Source organism: Rosa rugosa, chromosome 3 (genome assembly GCF_958449725.1).
Source record: "Rosa rugosa chromosome 3, drRosRugo1.1, whole genome shotgun sequence".
Taxonomy (NCBI): Eukaryota; Viridiplantae; Streptophyta; class Magnoliopsida; order Rosales; family Rosaceae; genus Rosa; species Rosa rugosa.
Window position 1 is genome coordinate 41930986 of NC_084822.1, and position 17993 is coordinate 41948978.

General features: G+C 39.0%; 2 protein-coding genes and 1 pseudogene across 2 annotated transcripts; 1 reads left to right on the forward strand and 2 right to left on the reverse strand.

Moving 5' to 3' along the window:
• Window positions 1-75: 75 nt before the first annotated feature.
• Window positions 76-5504, reverse strand: LOC133736431 (casein kinase 1-like protein 7). The gene is made up of 14 exons (XM_062163916.1): window positions 4698-5504; window positions 4536-4576; window positions 3841-3910; window positions 3602-3750; window positions 3419-3514; window positions 3146-3216; window positions 2866-2927; window positions 2696-2759; window positions 2490-2574; window positions 2235-2361; window positions 2041-2114; window positions 1900-1963; window positions 1416-1552; window positions 76-715 (listed from the first exon to the last, which is right to left on the reverse strand). The coding sequence occupies exons 1-14, from the start codon at window positions 4771-4773 to the stop codon at window positions 461-463; spliced, it is 1371 nt and encodes a 456-aa protein (XP_062019900.1). The 5' UTR covers window positions 4774-5504; the 3' UTR covers window positions 76-460.
• Window positions 5505-8344: 2840 nt separating this feature from the next.
• On the forward strand, window positions 8345-11070 carry LOC133737746 (F-box protein At5g07670-like; annotated as a pseudogene).
• Window positions 10685-13829, reverse strand: LOC133735570 (protein SCARECROW-like). The gene is made up of 2 exons (XM_062162967.1): window positions 12930-13829; window positions 10685-12568 (listed from the first exon to the last, which is right to left on the reverse strand). Exons 1-2 carry the CDS (start codon window positions 13680-13682, stop codon window positions 11813-11815), a joined length of 1509 nt encoding a protein of 502 aa, XP_062018951.1. The 5' UTR covers window positions 13683-13829; the 3' UTR covers window positions 10685-11812.
• Between the last annotated feature and the right edge of the window lie 4164 nt (window positions 13830-17993).

Sequence of the window (17993 nt, forward strand, 5' to 3'; positions counted from 1 at the left end):
GGTCGAGCTAGTCAGCCTAAAGCTCATGTGAATGGAAACATGCTATTGATAAAAAATATAGCAACTGCAAGGGGGTGAACATAGAAATTTCCAGCGGACCAAGCTCAACTGCTCAAGCTATAGCACTCTTGATTAAACTCTTAAATAGAGAGGTGCATACAAATAACAAAGAAACGGTTTCAAACTTAAAGTAGGTGTATAGTGAGGAAATAGTAATTATTACAGCTAAGGAGACAAAGAATGTATGTTTCTTCTAATACACAGTTACAGCGGCCCTTAAACTCTTGACAAGAAGTGGGAGGCGTCGGGAATTGCTGTCATAAGACATGCAAGAAGATCCGTAATGATGGAGCATCGGGAATATCCCATGTACAAAGGCGAGTTTTGTGGTTTCTTCTCAGGTGCTCATCAAATAGATGAGTGATTATCCATTACATGACCAGGCAGATATTGAACTCCATTACTTCCTGATTGAGAGGAGCTCGAAGCTACGGAGAGGATCATCACGGGTCCCTCTTGTAGCAACAGGGCGCTTGGATTCATGCCCAGAATGAACTCGGTGGTGCCCAGTAGATGGGCGGCTACTGTTTGAGAGTAGTCGGCTTGTGCGACCTTCACTGGGCTCACCTGAGGAACTTGGCTTACTGCTGGCCACAGCCTTCCTTGAAGTGCTAATATATCGGGAGGAATTGCGTCCCCTTTCAGAATCATGGGGCTGAAAATGCAGCAAGAGTACTCCATAAGAGTTTATACGAAATCAATGCACAACTTAAACTTGACTATGGTGGTAAATAAGATGGAATATTAAAGGTGAAAAGCATATAATGCCAGTGAGGAGATGATAAAAGAAGACACATATTTAGAGGGACTTGCAGTAACAAGGATCCCAAATAGTATTTAACTATGAATCAATATAGAGTATTAAAATCCTTAGTTTGCAAATCTTCTATTCTTTGAATATTTTTCGAATTTTCCCCTGATTTCCAATTTTGAGTCTGTTGAGTTGAGGCCCTATCAAAGTTGATCTCTGGCAAGGCAAATTTTAAAACAAAGAGTTTGCAGGAAAAATAGAGAAGAAGATAAAACAAAGAAGAGAAATAAGTAATACCGTACCAAAAGGAAAAAGCAATAATTACACCCAATGACAATGAACCAAAAGAACTGTACTGCCATTGTAATTACCAAAACAAACAAAAACTACTTTAAGTTATATATGGAAATTAACCCAGGGGGCAATCACTTGGTTGACTTCAGATTGAATAATGATAAAATTTCAGATGGGTAGGCCTAAAGCTGACTTTTACTAGGCATCTTAGAGAGAATAAGTTCATGAAGTACACAGAGCTGTCCAGGTCCAAAGAAACAAGGGGCTACTTAACAAAATACTAGACACACTGCAATCATTTAAACTTTACCGTGTCTCGGGATGGTGGAGTTGCATCCTCAAAAGACCTGTGCTTGTAGTGATCTTGACGTGGACTAGAAGCTGTGGTATTTCTCCTCGAAAATGCTTCAACTGCACCTGAGAATCTTTCTCGAATCTCTTTTCCAACTGAATAAAAAATTGCATAGCAGGAATTAAGCATTGTGTAACCAAAGAGAAAAATGTTGACTGTAAAATGGTAGTGGAAAGTTCAATAAAGGCTTATGAAGGGAAGTCATACTAAAGAAACAAAAATCTGGTATCCGATCCTAAATAGATCGTAAACATAAAGGATTAAGGAATCGCCTAGCCGAGAACTCAACGCTAAGAACCATCAAGCTTTAAGTTTACGATTTAAGAATCTAACAGGACCTTGATGTCAAAAGCATACACTAAATCCAAAACTTAATTGAATTATCAAGGGCAAATAATCACTGGCGCCTTAGTTCAAAAGTCTTTTCAAGAGAGAACAGTACCTGAGACTCTTTCAGGTCTTTCCCCAGATGGTCCCGCATTTGCACCTGCTTTTCCACTGGAATGCTGAAATAGAAAAGAACAAAATAAATTATGATCTTGCAAAATAAGAAATTTGAACCTAAGATTTTCCAAAGACTTACCCATCCTCTAGAGCTTCCACCAATCTGAGGGTACTTCAGTACGGTCCAGTCAAATACATAGTCAAATTGATAACCTATATGTAATCACAATGTCAATACCCCAAGTCCCCAATAAGTAAAAAGTAAGTGCCAGAACCTATTAAAATTGAATACAAGAAAACAATTATATGAAAAACGGCCAGAGTTGGGCTTACCTTCTCGAATAAATAAGTCTCGAAAAAGCCTCTTCAGGTATGAATAATCCGGCTTGTCTTCAAACCGCAATGATCGGCAGTAGTGAAAGTAGGATACAAACTCAGATGGATGTGATCTGCAAAGCACCTGTTAAACATATCTGTGGCTATGTTATCCATGTAGCAACAAGAAAAAGAATTCAGAGCACCAAAAGAAAGCCAATATCAGCTGCATAAGTTGTGAGTGTAATAAGAATGCATGAGAGAAGTTGATACCTCTATAGGAGTTGACATTTTCTTTTCACTGATTTTGTCATATTTTTGCTTTTTTGTGCCAGCCTTCAATCCTTGCCAGGGAAGGCTGATTGAGAAAGAAAGAAAAAGATATTAAACATAAGAGATAAGGCTGCATCAAATACCTAATATCAGGCATAAAATACAGCTAAAAACATGAACACAAGTGCAAGAAAAATATGTTTTACCTTCCTCTTAAGAAATACATAAGCACATAACCAAGTGATTCCAGATCATCCCTTCTGCTTTGTTCTGTAAGTGCAATTAAACGCAATGAATATAGAAAGTCAGATATGTCAGGTATGTAAGCGCACCTAGCATTAGATAGTAACATATCATGATAGATAATATTTCTCACCAATTCCAAGATGAGTGTTAACACTTGCATAGCGGGCGGTGCCTGTGAGGTTCTTGTTCTCCCTAATAAATGAAAAGAATAAAAAAGGGAAAAGGATGAGCTTTGACAACAACCTTGTTACCAGCAGAATTTGAAAGCACAAAAACTAGAGAAAAAAAAACTGGTATGCAGGAAATAGGAAGAGAGAAGATTTAAGTCCATACTGTATAACACATGTCATGCATGGAAGAAATTTAGCCCACAACACAAAAGATATATAATACATTACATAACAACTCACCTGTATGGTATGTGCTTGTGAGTCTGGAGATCCCTATACTTCTTTGCAAGGCCATAATCAATAGCATATACCTGTGACAAGTAATTGAAAGCTACATTACAGTAACAAAATAAAAGAGAAAGCAGTAGGTTTATTAAGTAATATCTAAACCAACAACCCTAATATTATTTGAGATCTCAAATAGAGAGATGAATTTTCAACAACCCTAATAACATATGTCTACAAATACTGTGTTTTCCCAACACTAACTACAACAAAACAATAATAATATACCTGATTGGCTTTACGCCCTAGGCCCATTAAAAAGTTGTCAGGTTTTATATCACGATGAAGGAAACCTCTTGAGTGCATGTACTCGACTCTGTTAATCTGAAAAGATGAAATGTGGAAGAAGGAAAAACAATTATAATCCTGGCCATTTTCAACATATGGTAAAGGATAGCCAAAAGTACTTACTAATTGATCTGCAAGCATCAAAACTGTTTTCAATGTAAACTTCCTATTACAATAGTTGAACAAATCTTCCAAACTTGGTCCCAGAAGATCAATAACCATGACGTTGTAGTCACCCTCAACTCCAAACCACTTCAGGTGGGGGATTCCCGCTTCATTAAAAGAAAAGAAAAAAATCATTTTCATTGAGGTAGAAGGTGAGACACATACACTCGCATGCAGATAAGGATAAAGAGACTTACTTCCTCCCTGAAGAAGCATGTACAATTTGGACTCATAGTGAAGCTGGGGATGCTTGGTCTTCACAGGTTCCTGGAATATTAGAAATCAATTTAGCCAATAACTCATACAGGTTGTAAGCTAAAGAGTTGCATGTAATTGTTATAACTAGGGAATAAAAAAGTTGCACCAGGCTAGAAGTTTTTATGAGATCAGAATGCAATCCATAATCAAACTCAAAAAGGAAAAGATGAAGTATCAATTGTGACTTCAACCTACTCTTTTAACAAGGATTTTAGAAGAGCCTTAGTGTTCATTTTTCCCTTTGATTTACGCTAGTGATAGCAGTGTCTTCTGACACATTTTGTACGAAAATGACTTGATCACCGTAGGATCCAACTTCTACATCTCTTTTTATGGTACCTAGAACCTAGACCTACACCTTTATCATCATCCCTATGATTGCCACACCTCCTGAGCTGAAGCTCTTGGAATAGAATACAAAAACATCAGACACGCAATAATATTCTCAAACTTGGTTTCAAGAGCCAAAACTACCCAATCACCAAAATCTTATGACCAACAAACCAAAAATAATTACCAAAAGAAGAAGCTACCCAATTACAGTTTAGGTACAAAACTAGAGAAAGCTTAAAAACATTTGACCACAGACCACGCATCAAAACTGATTCAAGCATTTTCAGGACCAATCACATACCAGTTTCACAGCAACCTCCTCTCCGGTTTGTACATTGACACCTACAACCACAGCACACGAATTTTCATTAAAAGCCAAAAAAAAACAAAATACAATAACACAATGCATTAGTAATCAAAAAGGAAAAAAAAAAAAAAAAGAATCAAGGGCTGTTTATCATACCTAGATAGAGTTCTCCGAAAGAGCCACTCCCAATCTTCCTCCCCAGCTTAAACTTTCCAGCAATCACATGCTCCATGATTCAACAATCTTCCAACACACAGCTCAACCCAGAAGCTCAAAATGGCCAAGATTTCTGCCCAATGCAAGCCTTTATTGTGTGCATAACCTCACACCCACCAAACAAATAACCCCCAAATCTCCAAAAATCTTACGTTTACTCCCAACAACTCGGCCTAATCACCCCCAAAAGGTCACAATCAACGCATTAAATCAATCCCCAATTGGAAAAAGAATCCGACTTTTTCCTCAATAATAACCCCACAATTCTCCAAATCAATGACCCGCCTCCTCCGACTAGATATTCAACAATGCCACGAACCCCAAATCGGCGATCGCAGACGTCGAACTGGAACCCTAATCAGAAGATCATTGACCCGCATTGACCATCATCGAATCAAGCCCCGAAACCGATAAAGATTGAAGCTTTGGCCAAGATCAGTATTGGGATCGGAGAGAAACAAAGCGACGAAACGTTTCTTCAGAAAATAGGGGAAATTGGGCGGAGGAAAAATGATGGTGGAGAAAGAGAGAGATAAAGAAGAAGGGAAAAGGAGGTTGGATTATGGTTTTTTTTTTTTTTTTTTTTAAATGGTTTGGTTTGGTAATAAAAACTAAATAAACCAAAAAAGATTGAATCTTTATCGAAAAATTAAGATAAGGATTTGGGAAAAAACTATTATGAGGGGTGAAGCGATACCTTCTCTAATTGTGAGCTGCAGCCTAACACGTTTGGGCTGTCTTCGCTGTGAGTGAGAGAAAGAGAGAAATTTTTAATTTAACAAAAACGTGTGTAACGAAAAGAAGGAAGGAAGGAAGCAAAGATTTCCATACAAAAAAAACGTGCATGCCATTCTCTTCTCTGGCTGTCTTTTCTCAAATTGGAATTGTTTGCTAATTATGGGGGGTTATTACCTTTTACTTGGTAATGGATATTCTCTCTTATTTGTTCTCGATTGTTTAGGGAAGGGTGTGGGACAGACTGTTGGTCAGAGTTAGTAGTACAATTGTTGTTCTTGTCGAGAAAGGGACTGATCATTGTCAGGAAAACTTGGCCCGATTTCGGATGTTGGATGTTGGATGTTGGATGCTCCTTTTTCTACGTTCTTGGCAAAATGACCCAAATTACCCATATGGTCCATGTGCAACGAATTTTTTGATTTAGGTCGGCTGGCTGCCCTTGAGGGTTTGTTAAGTAACTTAAAACGGAAATGGTTAGGGGTTGGTGACAATCAATTCAATTTTTTTTTTTTTTTTTTTGCATGAATCTCATTGATGACACGTGTCACCATCTTATTCGAAGCTTAGGTAGCTCAGCATATAACTTAGCTTAAGAGAGGATCCGAATTTTCTAATTATAAATGTTAGATAGGAGTATTTTCTAATGGTGGTCTTGTCATTAGAGCAGTCTGAATGTTATCTGTTCGATTTTCAATATAAACTGCATCAATGATTTAGTCTTTTCTATTCAAAGTTCCAAATGGCTATAAATTAAAAAAAATCGACATCTTAGCTTTGATTCAATGAAATTTTGATTAGTTCTTTGTTCGAGAGATTAAGAATTTAAGAGAATTATATATTCATCCTTGTCATGAATGCCAGTTACCAAAACTTTATGACAGGGCCAAGAGAAGAAATCATCACCATTTTCTGCGGATACATACTACGTACCATAATGAAATAAAAATTCCAAAATACTAGAGCAACAAATATGTAATAGCAACTAACCCATTAACTAGTAAACCAACTTTGTAACCACCATGATATGCGTATATAAACAGAAGCATTCAACAACATACAAAGCTAAGATGAATGAATCGATCAATGCACCAAATTAGTGACTTGCCTAGCTTATAAAGCACGAAAAATGTTGAAATTGATTATATTGTGCATTTGTGTGTGTCATGTATTCAAGATATATATAACTTTTTCAAAAGTTTTTTTTTTTTTTTTTTTTTTTTGAGAATGAACTTTTTCAAAAGTTTTACACAAGGTATTTTAGAATTAATTGATATCATCAGTTTGTGTGAACTTAAGGTAGAAAATAAAAGATCGACAAAAGATGGCCAATTGAAAAACAAAAATTGTAAAACTTAAGTCAAACGGTTTGGTTAGATTGCAGATTTATCATATGAAATAATTAACCAAGAACTTGTACTGAAGAATCATTTCAATTCAATTTCTAGTACTAACTAACAAATCAGTTCGAGTTTTTATTAAGTTTCAACAGCTCAGTGCATTTATAGTTAGTTTTTCAATTTCGATTTACAAAGTGCATATGATCTAGGGCTTGCTTTAAAATCATACTTGTGCCTTAATTTGGCATCCACACTAACGATCAAAGTGATCCAAAAAATACTGAATTCTTACACTGATTAAAAAGAACAGTAAAATGAAAAGAACCTTAGAAGACATGATCATGCATGCTGGAAAACATTAGATGGAGTGATGGACTGTTGATATCAATCCCCATCGCAAAATCCAAGACAGAATTCATATTTTCAATCATTACAATTAGACGATTAGAATTCTAAAACTTTTTGTTGATTATTTCCTGTGCAGTACGTCAAATATTATAGATCTATTTAATTAAGCAGTGCGTACTGTGTCCCCCGTGCTTAAGCAGACAAGCAACAGTAGAATAGACCGCGTGACTCACGAGCCATGACTTCGGAGACCCCATCGATCATTACCCAGGACTAAAATATAGTATCTAAGATATTCTTGATATTTTCTCGAAATTTCTGTCTTTTTTATAAGCATTGATATTAATTTTAACATTTTTTTGATGTTATTTTTAGTATATTTTTAGCTGATGATAAAACTTTTATTCAAAATTTGGTAAAATTTCCATCGATATTTGATATTTCCTTCAATTTTTTTTTTTTAACTATCGATATTTTGGTCATCATTACCATATCTAGTCATTCATTTGATGAGAGATAATATATATAGCACTGATCGATTGGAATTTATTATGGCCGGCCGACCGCCCGGCTACTTCACCGCCAAAAAGAAAACACAGTGTATCAATTCGTTATCTCGATGAAACAAGTCCATGCAAAATAGTTACACAAGGTTATCTCAACTGCGCTGGTTTGAAGCCCTGAACCATTGAATTCCCACTCATTACTCACCCTGCATGAAGCTCTTCTGACACCAAAGTCCCAAAGTCACTGCTCCAATGCCTGAATTTGTCTTCTCCGACCACTCCTCGTCGGCCGGCCTATTGCCAATAAGTTGTTGATCTCCCTATATACATCAAGTAGTGTTCGATTAAATGCATGTTAGGGTTATCTCTAGGCAAATACGCTGATCAAGCATTATAACTTTCTTAAAAATAAAAAATTATAAGTATTAATATTTACATGGGCTGATAGCTGACCATGGAGCCTTGAAGATAGCTTTTGCCTTTTGGGCCTTGTTGTCTTGCATTCAGAAGGACTATTGGATTTTTTACACTGAATTTTTAGCTAGTCTCTGTTTCAACTTATCCTATTACTATGCATTGTCTAGCTCATAGTTAAATAGGCTTACTTTAAATAAGTAAGCAAGACAGGTCTAATGAATGGACATATCATACCTATCCTATGTACCACAGTGGTATCACACCAACTTCTTGTCTGTCTATAAATGGCTGCAAAAGGGTATGTAATGATTATTCTGACATGACCTTTTTATCAATGAAAATTCATGTGATGATTTATTAAAGAAAAAAATTACTACATAATAAAATAAACATTATTAAATGGTTATTTTTTTTTTTGACAAATAATCATATAGATTTCATTAATAGGGTAAGGCCAGAATGACCATTACATATCCTTCTGCTACCATATAAAAATAGACAAGAAGTTGTGATGCAGTAGACACCACGTTGATACATTGGGTAAGACCATTCATTCGACATTTCATGCTCACTTATTCAAAGCGAGCCTATTAACTATGAAACAGTACGCATAGTAATAGGCCAGTTTAAAAGAAAAACTAACTAGAGTGTGGGTATAAAAACCCACCATTCATTCTAGACCTAAAAATGTCAGGCCCAGAATCTATCTTCCATGCTCCAGGCTGAAACAACAACCCCTCATGGCTAAAAGCCCCACTAGACATTCTAGACCCCAACAAAAGTCCAAAACTGACTAGGGCACCCAACCCAGATGGAGGCCCAACAGGCTTAAGGCCCAAAAGTAACTTCTCTGCTGGAGACCACCATGACGACGGCGCCGCCATCAACTTTGGCCGATCAGACATCCACCACGAGGAGAGAACTCCTGCCATCGACACCACCCAGAACCGGGTTCGATCTTGGGTCCAAAGATAACCCACCTGCACAGCCACCCAGACTAATCTGGACATCCAGAGCCACCGCGGGTCCTTGGTTAAATGGTTAATGTCTTAAGCAAAGGAAGCAAAAATAAAATAAACATTGTTAAATGGTTAATGTCTTGAGGAAAGGAAGCAAAAGTGGCTGACTTTAACCTTCAATACTTGACAAACACCAAATTCAAGTGAAAGGATGAATATACAATAACTCATCTAGCTAACAATGTGCCCAATTTTATTAATTAATCAAGGAGCCAGCCACCAGTTTACACTTTTGCTTTCATACGTAACTTGTTATTCGAAGGGAAAATTACTAGTCACTTCCTATACTTTTAGGGCGACAACAGTTCAGTCCCTACTAACATAATTTTAACATATTACTCCTCAGACATTCAAATCTCACATAATATGGTCCAAAATAACTATTTTTCCCCTCACTTCCTTCTCTCTCTCCCCCCCCCCCCCCAATCTCCTCATTCTCTCCTTGTCCGCACTGACCCCGGAGGGACTGTCCTCCTATTCCCCAAAGTTGCCATCTTTGAAGAAGAAGAAGAAGAGGCCAAGAACTCAGAGCCTCCTAGACCAAGTTCTCAAGCATGTTATCTTCAAGATGCATCTTCACAATGACTCTCGTTCTCCGTCTTTCACTGCACCCACTACTCCTCTCTCCGAGCCGAACCTCTCCGCTTTTCGGGCCCTCACCCTAGACCCGATTCCACCTCACTGCTCTCGGACGAGCTCCTACTGTTGATCTTCGCCAAGCTCTCGGAATCGCAGTACCTTCTCAACTCCCTCGTTTGTTGGCACTGACTGTACCTGCACTGCAGGCTGGTGCTGTCGCTGAAGGTGTTGGATTGGGGGTTTCTGGACTCGGGTAGTTTTTTTCTCTCGGCTCCCAAATCTGGCTGAGGTGGACATTGTTCATGCTTGCATTAGGGCGCCGAGGAGTTCAAGGATTATTGTGACAAGGAGGGGTTTGCCGGTGCATGTGGACTCGCTGTTCACTTCGGGTGGGTTTATTGAAGAAATGTGTTGAAGCAGAGTGTGGTGGATGATAGGCTAAGATTGATTGCAAACCCGAATCTGCGGCGGATTGCGGTGATAGATGTCGGGGTTGATGGGCTGTTGAGTGTTGCAAAGGAGTGTCAGACACTGCAGGAGTTGGAGTTGCATTGCTGTGGGGACTTGGCGCTGAAGAGGATTAGTGGGTTTAGGAACTTGCAGATTGTGAAGTTGATTGGGTGAGTGGATGGGTTTTACAGTGCGCAGATTTCGGATATTGGGTTGACGATTTTGGCCCAGAGGTGAAGGAGGTTGGTGAAGCTTGAGCTTTGTGGGTGTGAAGGGAGCTATGATGGGGGGTGGGGGGAGGAGAGAGAGAGTGAGAAAGAAGCAGAAAACATAATAAAAAGAGAGAGAAAAAAAAATTGAGAGGTAAAATAGTCATTTTAGACCATATTGTGTGAGATTTGAATGTCTGAGGAGTAATTTGTGGAAATTAAGATAGTAGGGACTTAACTGTTGACTCCCTAAAAGTACAGGGAGTGACCAATAATTTTCTCTTCCCGAATTTGTATATATATACCAGTTTACACACAGATGTAAAAACCAAGCAAAGACTATATATTATAATAGGAGACCAAGAAAGAAATGTATAATAGCGCCCATCGATGAATAAACTTACGGCGTTAGAGCACAAGGCCAGTAACTATGGCCTGTACATACTTGTACAGAATGAAAATGGTGGTTCAAAGATAAAGGGAGGAAACATCAGAGCGTGTTCAAAAACTCGGCTGAATCCATAAATGTGATCCGCTGTTATATTTTAAATCATAATTGAACGATTTGCCAAAGTCTCTGTCGATCGAGTACGGACTCATCCTCCGAGGAATTATTATGTGGTCCTGAAGTATCACGTGACATTGCGCACCATGTGGTGGTCCCAACCAATAATAGCACTTGAATGTGGTGGGAACCATGCAGGTGTTAAAAAATAAAAGAAAAATTAATTTAAGAGACCAATTAGAAATTACTACGAGTCACATGAACCAATAATATCACCATAGACCAATAATATCACCATAGACCACTACCTATACTAAGATCCGGGACTATTTTATAATTTTCCCTCATCCTCCGTATCAAAAATACCCGCATCAATGTTCAGTAGTAGAGAGACTCTTATTTTTCATGAAGTTTATGCAATTGGCCTTAGATCCGAAATACTACTTCGACTCAAGAAGATGGCTCTATTCCCCAAGTTATGTAACTCGGAGTCGATCCATGATTTGCCCTTATTAAATAAGACCTTGAAAACCCTACAGCCAGTGGTGGAACTCCTGCGCAATCCACTAAGCTATGGTTCTTTGATGTGCATCATAGGACCAAGAAGTTCACTTGGATTAATCTGTGGAGCAATAACCCTCAGTTGTGCTCGATTAGGGTCTTCAATATCACAAACAAGTGAAACACGGCAAGAAAGATCCACCACATCATAATACTGTCCCTCATAATAGCTTGGAACCTTGATTATAGAACATATATATAGTGACTCTAAAGATGTGGCTCAACAATTATATATTTTATCTTGCTTATTAATCACCGTCGTTAATATACAGCTAAATTAAGGTTGGATTATATATAGAACATTCAAGCCCTAACTAATACAATTAGCTATGACCAATTCACTCCCAAAAAGAAAGCACACAATTAGTGTACGGATTAACAGATCCTTATCTTGATGAAGCATGAGAACAAGTCCATGCTGAGGCAACATACAAACTAGTTTCCTTCCACCCAAGCCTAATCGTCCCATCTCCTTGCACAAGGTTATAACCATTACTAGGAGGAAACATGTTCAATATCAACTGCGCTTGAGCCATCGAATTTCCACTCATACCTACTTGCATGAAGCTATTGCTAGCCCCGAGCTCACTCCTCCAATGCTTAAACTTGTCTTCTCCGCTCCTTGCTGGCCCGCCTACTGCCAATATGTTGTTGATTTCCCTATACATCAAGCTGTGTTCAACTAAATGCCTGTTAGGGTTATCACTGGGCAAATAGGCTTCAAGAGAATCAAACATAGTTGAATAGTAGTGCAAAGACCCGACAAAACGGTCCAAAAACGAGCCCCCATTGTGCGACATGTCTTGCTCCACCAATGTGACGATTCTCGGGGATAGTTCTTCGATGAGTTTCATTGTTCTCCAGTCGGGTCCTGTTGCATCGTAGAGTGAGTGCTGTAGCCAATGCACTGCTACAGTCTCTCCCCTCCGCACTTGCACCATTGAAGTGTCTAGGTGGTCACCGAATTTCCTCGTGATTGGATGAAACTCAAATGACAAGCCCAGTCGCCTGGCAAAATTTGAAAGTTGCTTTCCGGTCTCAAGCAATACCTCAGATGAGGCGCCGAAACCGGTCATTCGTACGTGTGGAGGCCCTTCCATGCGTGTGGCGAGGATGTGAAAAAGAGCTGGCCATTGCAAACCCTGCATGCAAGGAATTCAATATCGATGTTAACAGAAATATTTTCAGGTATTTAAAAATGGTACCAAAAATAATGATCGATTATTACTATCAAGAGTAAAAATACGTACGCGAATATCAAAATTACTGAAAGAATAGTTTATCATCATCTTACACGTACACATGTGAGTACAAAGATGAAATTTGAAATGCAAAATGGCAAATTGAAAGTGACAACAATGTATTGCCAGAGAAAGTGTATATCAACGAGCCAAAAACGATCCAATACTATTAAATACTTGTAATTAACATCTAGAAATTTGAAACTCTAGTTCAAAATAATGACAGAGAATATTGCGATACTATCGAAATTTTAGGCTATACCTGCATGATATCGAGGTCGATAATGTGCACTCTGTCACGGCGGTGAAAGGCTTCGAGGATGGCCTGGTTGGAAGTGAAGTGAGCGAACTTGATGAAAGGCGAGATAGTGTTAAAGACTTGAAAAGCACCATGAATGCTTTTGTAGTTGACCAAAGGAGAGCAAATGCCTAGCCACGAGTTCAAAACCCTACTCGACATGGCCTTGGCAAAATATGCCACCACGCGCTCCGCGCAGGATGGCCCATACGGCGAGGCCATCTGGGTGAGCTCAAGTAGCATCTGATGTGCCTCGCCGGGGTTCTCCACGGAGATTGCAACCGCACATTCGAACAGAAGAGTAATTAGTGTTAAGCCATGCTGGTCAAGCTTACTCAACCCTCTAGCTCTCCTGTTGTTTTCTGCATGGAGTTGCAGCTCATTTCCCCACTGCAAGTCGTAATCTGCACGATCAGCACTTGTGTCGTCGCCGTAGTTTTTCCTGGGGGCTTTTCTCGGACTAAACTCTCCGGAATGTGACGAGGGGATGAAGTACTGATCCCCGGATGTTGCTGCAGTGTGCAAAGTGTCTGCCGTGGTGGTGGCTGTTTCCGGCAAGTCATCGATGAGTTGCTTCGTTATGTGCTCTACCCACTGAGAGAGATCGCTTACAGGTTTTGGGAATGGATTAACGGAGGTCGAATTGTTAATCCAATTAGTTTCATGGGGTTGGATCATATTCACAGTCCCATGAACCATTTCAAATTCCGCTTTCATTATTTGAAATTATCACAGATGAATTAAGACAGAGATCGAATAGAACCAGATGGTGTTGAGAGAGAGAGGAGAGGGGAGGTAGTTGTTGGTGGAGGTCATTTTTAAAGGTAAGTGATGTCTAAGGAAAAGGTGAGGGAATGACATAGAATTTTGGCATTTTTTAGATATTAAAGAGAAGGATGGCCGGCATATCCAGGACATATACAAGAAGTTAACATGCTACAAGCCAAAGATACCACGTCGGAAAGGTAGGGATATTTTGCGATTGTTAATATATATTCAAATTTTTGAGATTTTTTTGGATGCATCTCTATATAATCATTTTTAGTTGTAATTCATCAACATACACCAACAACTAGTATCAAATTGGGGCCGTGACTACTTACCCAATTTTAGCCTAAAAATTGCTCACTTACTCCACTAATAAAAATCCCTTTTACCCAATTTAAACATGAATGACAATGTTACCCTCATTTTAATTAACAAACCCCTCAAACTCTCTCTCTATCTCGACTCCTCTTAGAGACACACTCTCTCTCTCTCTCTCTCTCTCTCTCTCTCTCTCTCTCTCTCTCTCTCTCTCTCTCTCTCTCTCTCACATCCAGATCTAAAACCACCATAACCACACACAACAGCTCCGCCCTAGGTATGGAAGAGCTTCTTATCCTATGGCTGCACCGGGCCCGATTCTTCACTCAGCGTCTCCAACTCCGCCCACCGAGCCCAATTGACCCAATCCGACGAGCTATTTGAGATCGAGATAAACCCCTCCGTTCTCGAGACCTGATCTCGGGCTAAAACCTAAACGAAAACCCTATCTTCTTCAAAACCATCACCACCTTCTTATTTCTGTCTCAGGAGCCCCAGCTCGCTGCCGAGTCGACTCAGCACCTGGCCCCCTCGGTCCTACTCCATCCCAACCCCACCTCGTACCCCTAAAACTGGCGCACTTCGCCGGCCTCCGCCTCGGCGGCTCAGTCTCTGCTCCTCCTAGAGTTCCTCGAGCAATCCCCAAGCTTCCAAATCTAGTCACTCTCACAAGACCTAGACTCGCCGGGACTGCTCAACCTCTTCGCCAAATTGGATGACGTCGCAGAGGTGGACGGAGATGAAGCAGTTGTTTGAGCTGTGGATAAGGTCGCTGGACAAGAGCGGCAAGCCCAATAAGTACGATGTGAGCTCTTATAATCACTACCTTAGGGTCAATCTCATGAGTGGAGCCTCTCCGGCTGAGATGCTGGATCTGGTGGCTAGTATGGAGGACCACGACGTCGAGCCCAACACAGGCTGTCTTTTTTTTTTTTTTTTTGGGCCAGAACACAGGCCACAGGTTGTCTAGTATGTGAAAATATGTTTTCATTCCAGTTATGTACTAGAATAGCATCTGTTTAGTAGATTTTGTAGATTGGTGACTGCCTATACTAATGTTTTAAGTGTTTAACTGTTTTAATCGTCTTGTTGGTATTTTATTGGGAGCAATAATAAGATTATTGAGGGGCAATAAAATGTTTATTGGGGCAATAATTAGATTATTTGTGGGCAATAATATGATTATTGGGAGGCAATAAAAAGAGTATTGGGGGGCAATAATATGTTTATTGGGAGGCAATAAAAAGAGTATTGGGAGACAATAATATGATTATTGGGAGGCAATACTATGATTATTGGAGGGCAATAATATGGTTACTGGGTATTATTAGGGGGCAATAAATTCAGACGCCGGAATCCGGTCACCAGTCCGGTAGCCGGATTCCGGATTCCGGTGACCGGTGACGGAGTCCGCGGCCGGCCATTGGTCACCGGAGTCCGGCAAGATCTCCGATGACTTCTCTCTCTAAGTGACAAAGAAGGAGAGGGCAAAATTGTCCCAACAATAAATAAAAATGAATTAAAAAATTACTTAATTGGGTATTAGGGAAATGATCTCTTAGAGTGTTTGGGCAAGTGGGCAATCTTTTAGAGTGTTTGGGTAAGTGGGGTTAATTAACCCAAAAATTGGGTAAATGATCATTTTCCCGTATCAAATTATCAGAAGGAAGATCTCCGGCCGAATGATCCAAACATAGACGAAATTACAATGCTTTAAGGAAAATGCAAGTGAGCTAAGGCTGGACAAAATTAAGAAGTACCTAATGAGGTACGTAACAGACTCAAGAACCCTAAATCCCAAGAGGAACAGCTTGCTCTATGATCATTTTCGAAGTACTTACCCTAAACTAGTCATTTCAATCAGAGTAGAGGGTCTGTCGTTTCTTTCTTCAGGTAACAACACCGTTTTAAGTTTGATTTTCAAATTTCTTATCAATTATTTTCTTATTTCTACGTACTGAGATTTTCGATAATTTGCCTCAAGATTTTGAGCCTAGGGTGGCCTAATAAATCGGCAAAGTATTGTAATAACTTCATTAATTGGAAATCAACATATAATCACATCCTTTGAACTTAGAACGTACGTCCATGTATATATTGATAAGAAGTGGATCGATGAAAATACAATTCATGAAGACGAGAAAAAGAACAACTAATCCACTAAATACATCATAGTGATGCATGGCTGCTTTGAATAAAAATTAGTTGAGATTAATATCAACTGCTTTCATTTCATTTTCTAAAAATGCTTATGTATACAAAAATTATAATGATGATGTATAATGTAGGTTTGTGAAATTTGGAGTTATGCTTGATAGATTTTGTTTGTTGTTGTTATCATTGACCCATCAGAAAAGACATTTTTGGCGACAAACCAAAATAAAATACTTCCCCCAAATGTGAATGGTTCAAACTCTTTGCTTCTGATCTAATCAATTCATCTCTATGCTAATTAATTAATCCGAGTGGCTTAATTGGACGATTTCTAATAACTTGACTCAGCTTTGGAAGGCATACCTGTGATTTGTTAAGATCTAGCAAATCCATTAGGTCACGATAACATAATATTAATTGCTGGCCTTAATAATTTGAGCAATTTGGCCAGCATAGTTAATCACTTAATCCTCCAGGTGCCAGCTTTTGCGGCATAGATTTGGAATTAGAACTGATCAGCCAACCCACAGGTTTTGGAGAACCTCGTTTCTGATGTCAAATAGTCAACCTTGCTTTCCCCACACACAACGTTAACAATGGACGATGAAAGACCCAAAATCAAACAAACTTGTCAACAGGGTCCAAGTCCGGGTTAAAAAAAAAAAAAACATACTCAAAGTTCATCCGAAAGTTCTTTAGTGCTCTGAAGTACTGGCATTATTTTAGTTTTGGCTGTTATACCGTACTGTGACCGCACATAGGGTGAGAAGCACTGGTGCAATGAAGCACCATAGACTATCTTGAAGTTTAACAATCAGCTTAACTTTGACTAGCTTGCTATTGTTCCGTAGAACTATATGTTTAGTTTGAAGTTTTCATATCTCCCCTAGCCTATGCCTCCTTTGTTTTCAAGTTTGTCAACTTCTTAATTGATGAGCATTTTCATAATTTCATTTTGCTACTAACTAGCCACTTCAACCCGCAGTTTCCCTCCCCGAACCTTTCCCTCGATCTTTCCCGTTATCCCACCAAAGTTTCATCCATAAAAGCTCCTATATATCTCTATAAAGAGTACCAACGAAGTTGATATCTCACAATAACGATAAAAATTAAAAACTTGAGGAGACGTCCAAGGAATGCTTAGTTAAGCAGTTACGGCACTAAGAATCTAATCAAAGCTCAGAAACCACCGGTAAACTTTAGTTGAGAAAGAACCAATTAATAACTGAACTTTCGTTTTACGATTTGCTTTTCACTTATCGTGTCCGATGTTGACTACACAACAAATTACACGTCTGAAAGAATTTGAACTAACTGGTCCACAGTTGAGTGTTTATGTCCAATTGCTGAAGTATTGGAGACAAGAATAACTGTAGTAGCTTTAGTTTTATTTGCCGTCTTCAGAAGGCTTCGTTTGTCTGAATACTTCAACATATGTGCCATTTTTTCCAGTCAATTTAGAATGTAATCACCAAATTTATATTAAACTAACATGAAAATTTCCACACAGAAAATGGTTTCTCAATGATCGATGGAGACTATATTGTCCAAATTTCATGCCATATGGCACTTCTATGGTAAACACAGACCCACATCGATCGGAGAATATCGATCTTTGGGATCATTCGGTATGTCTCTTTGGCTTCAATCAGATTCCTATAAAATCTTTGTTCGCTTCTGTTTTCAACTGAGAAAATAAAAGAAAGAAAATACATGCATGACACAGTCACACATTTTGTATTTTAGTGATTTGAGTGTGCTTGATGATGTATTATCTAGAATTATCAA

Excerpts from the sequence above, each read along its gene's own strand:
- LOC133735570 (XM_062162967.1), bottom strand. The coding sequence starts at position 13,682 with ATGAAAGCGGAATTTGAAATGGTTCATGGGACTGTGAATATGATCCAA. Across the intron at positions 12,569-12,929 it reads TCGACCTCGATATCATGCAG|GGTTTGCAATGGCCAGCTCT; the intron begins GTATAGCCTAAA and ends CCTTGCATGCAG.
- LOC133736431 (XM_062163916.1), bottom strand. The coding sequence starts at position 4,773 with ATGGAGCATGTGATTGCTGGAAAGTTTAAGCTGGGGAGGAAGATTGGG. Across the intron at positions 2,760-2,865 it reads TAACACTCATCTTGGAATTG|AACAAAGCAGAAGGGATGAT; the intron begins GTGAGAAATATT and ends TTGCACTTACAG. Across the intron at positions 1,553-1,899 it reads AAGACCTGAAAGAGTCTCAG|TTGGAAAAGAGATTCGAGAA; the intron begins GTACTGTTCTCT and ends TTTTTTATTCAG.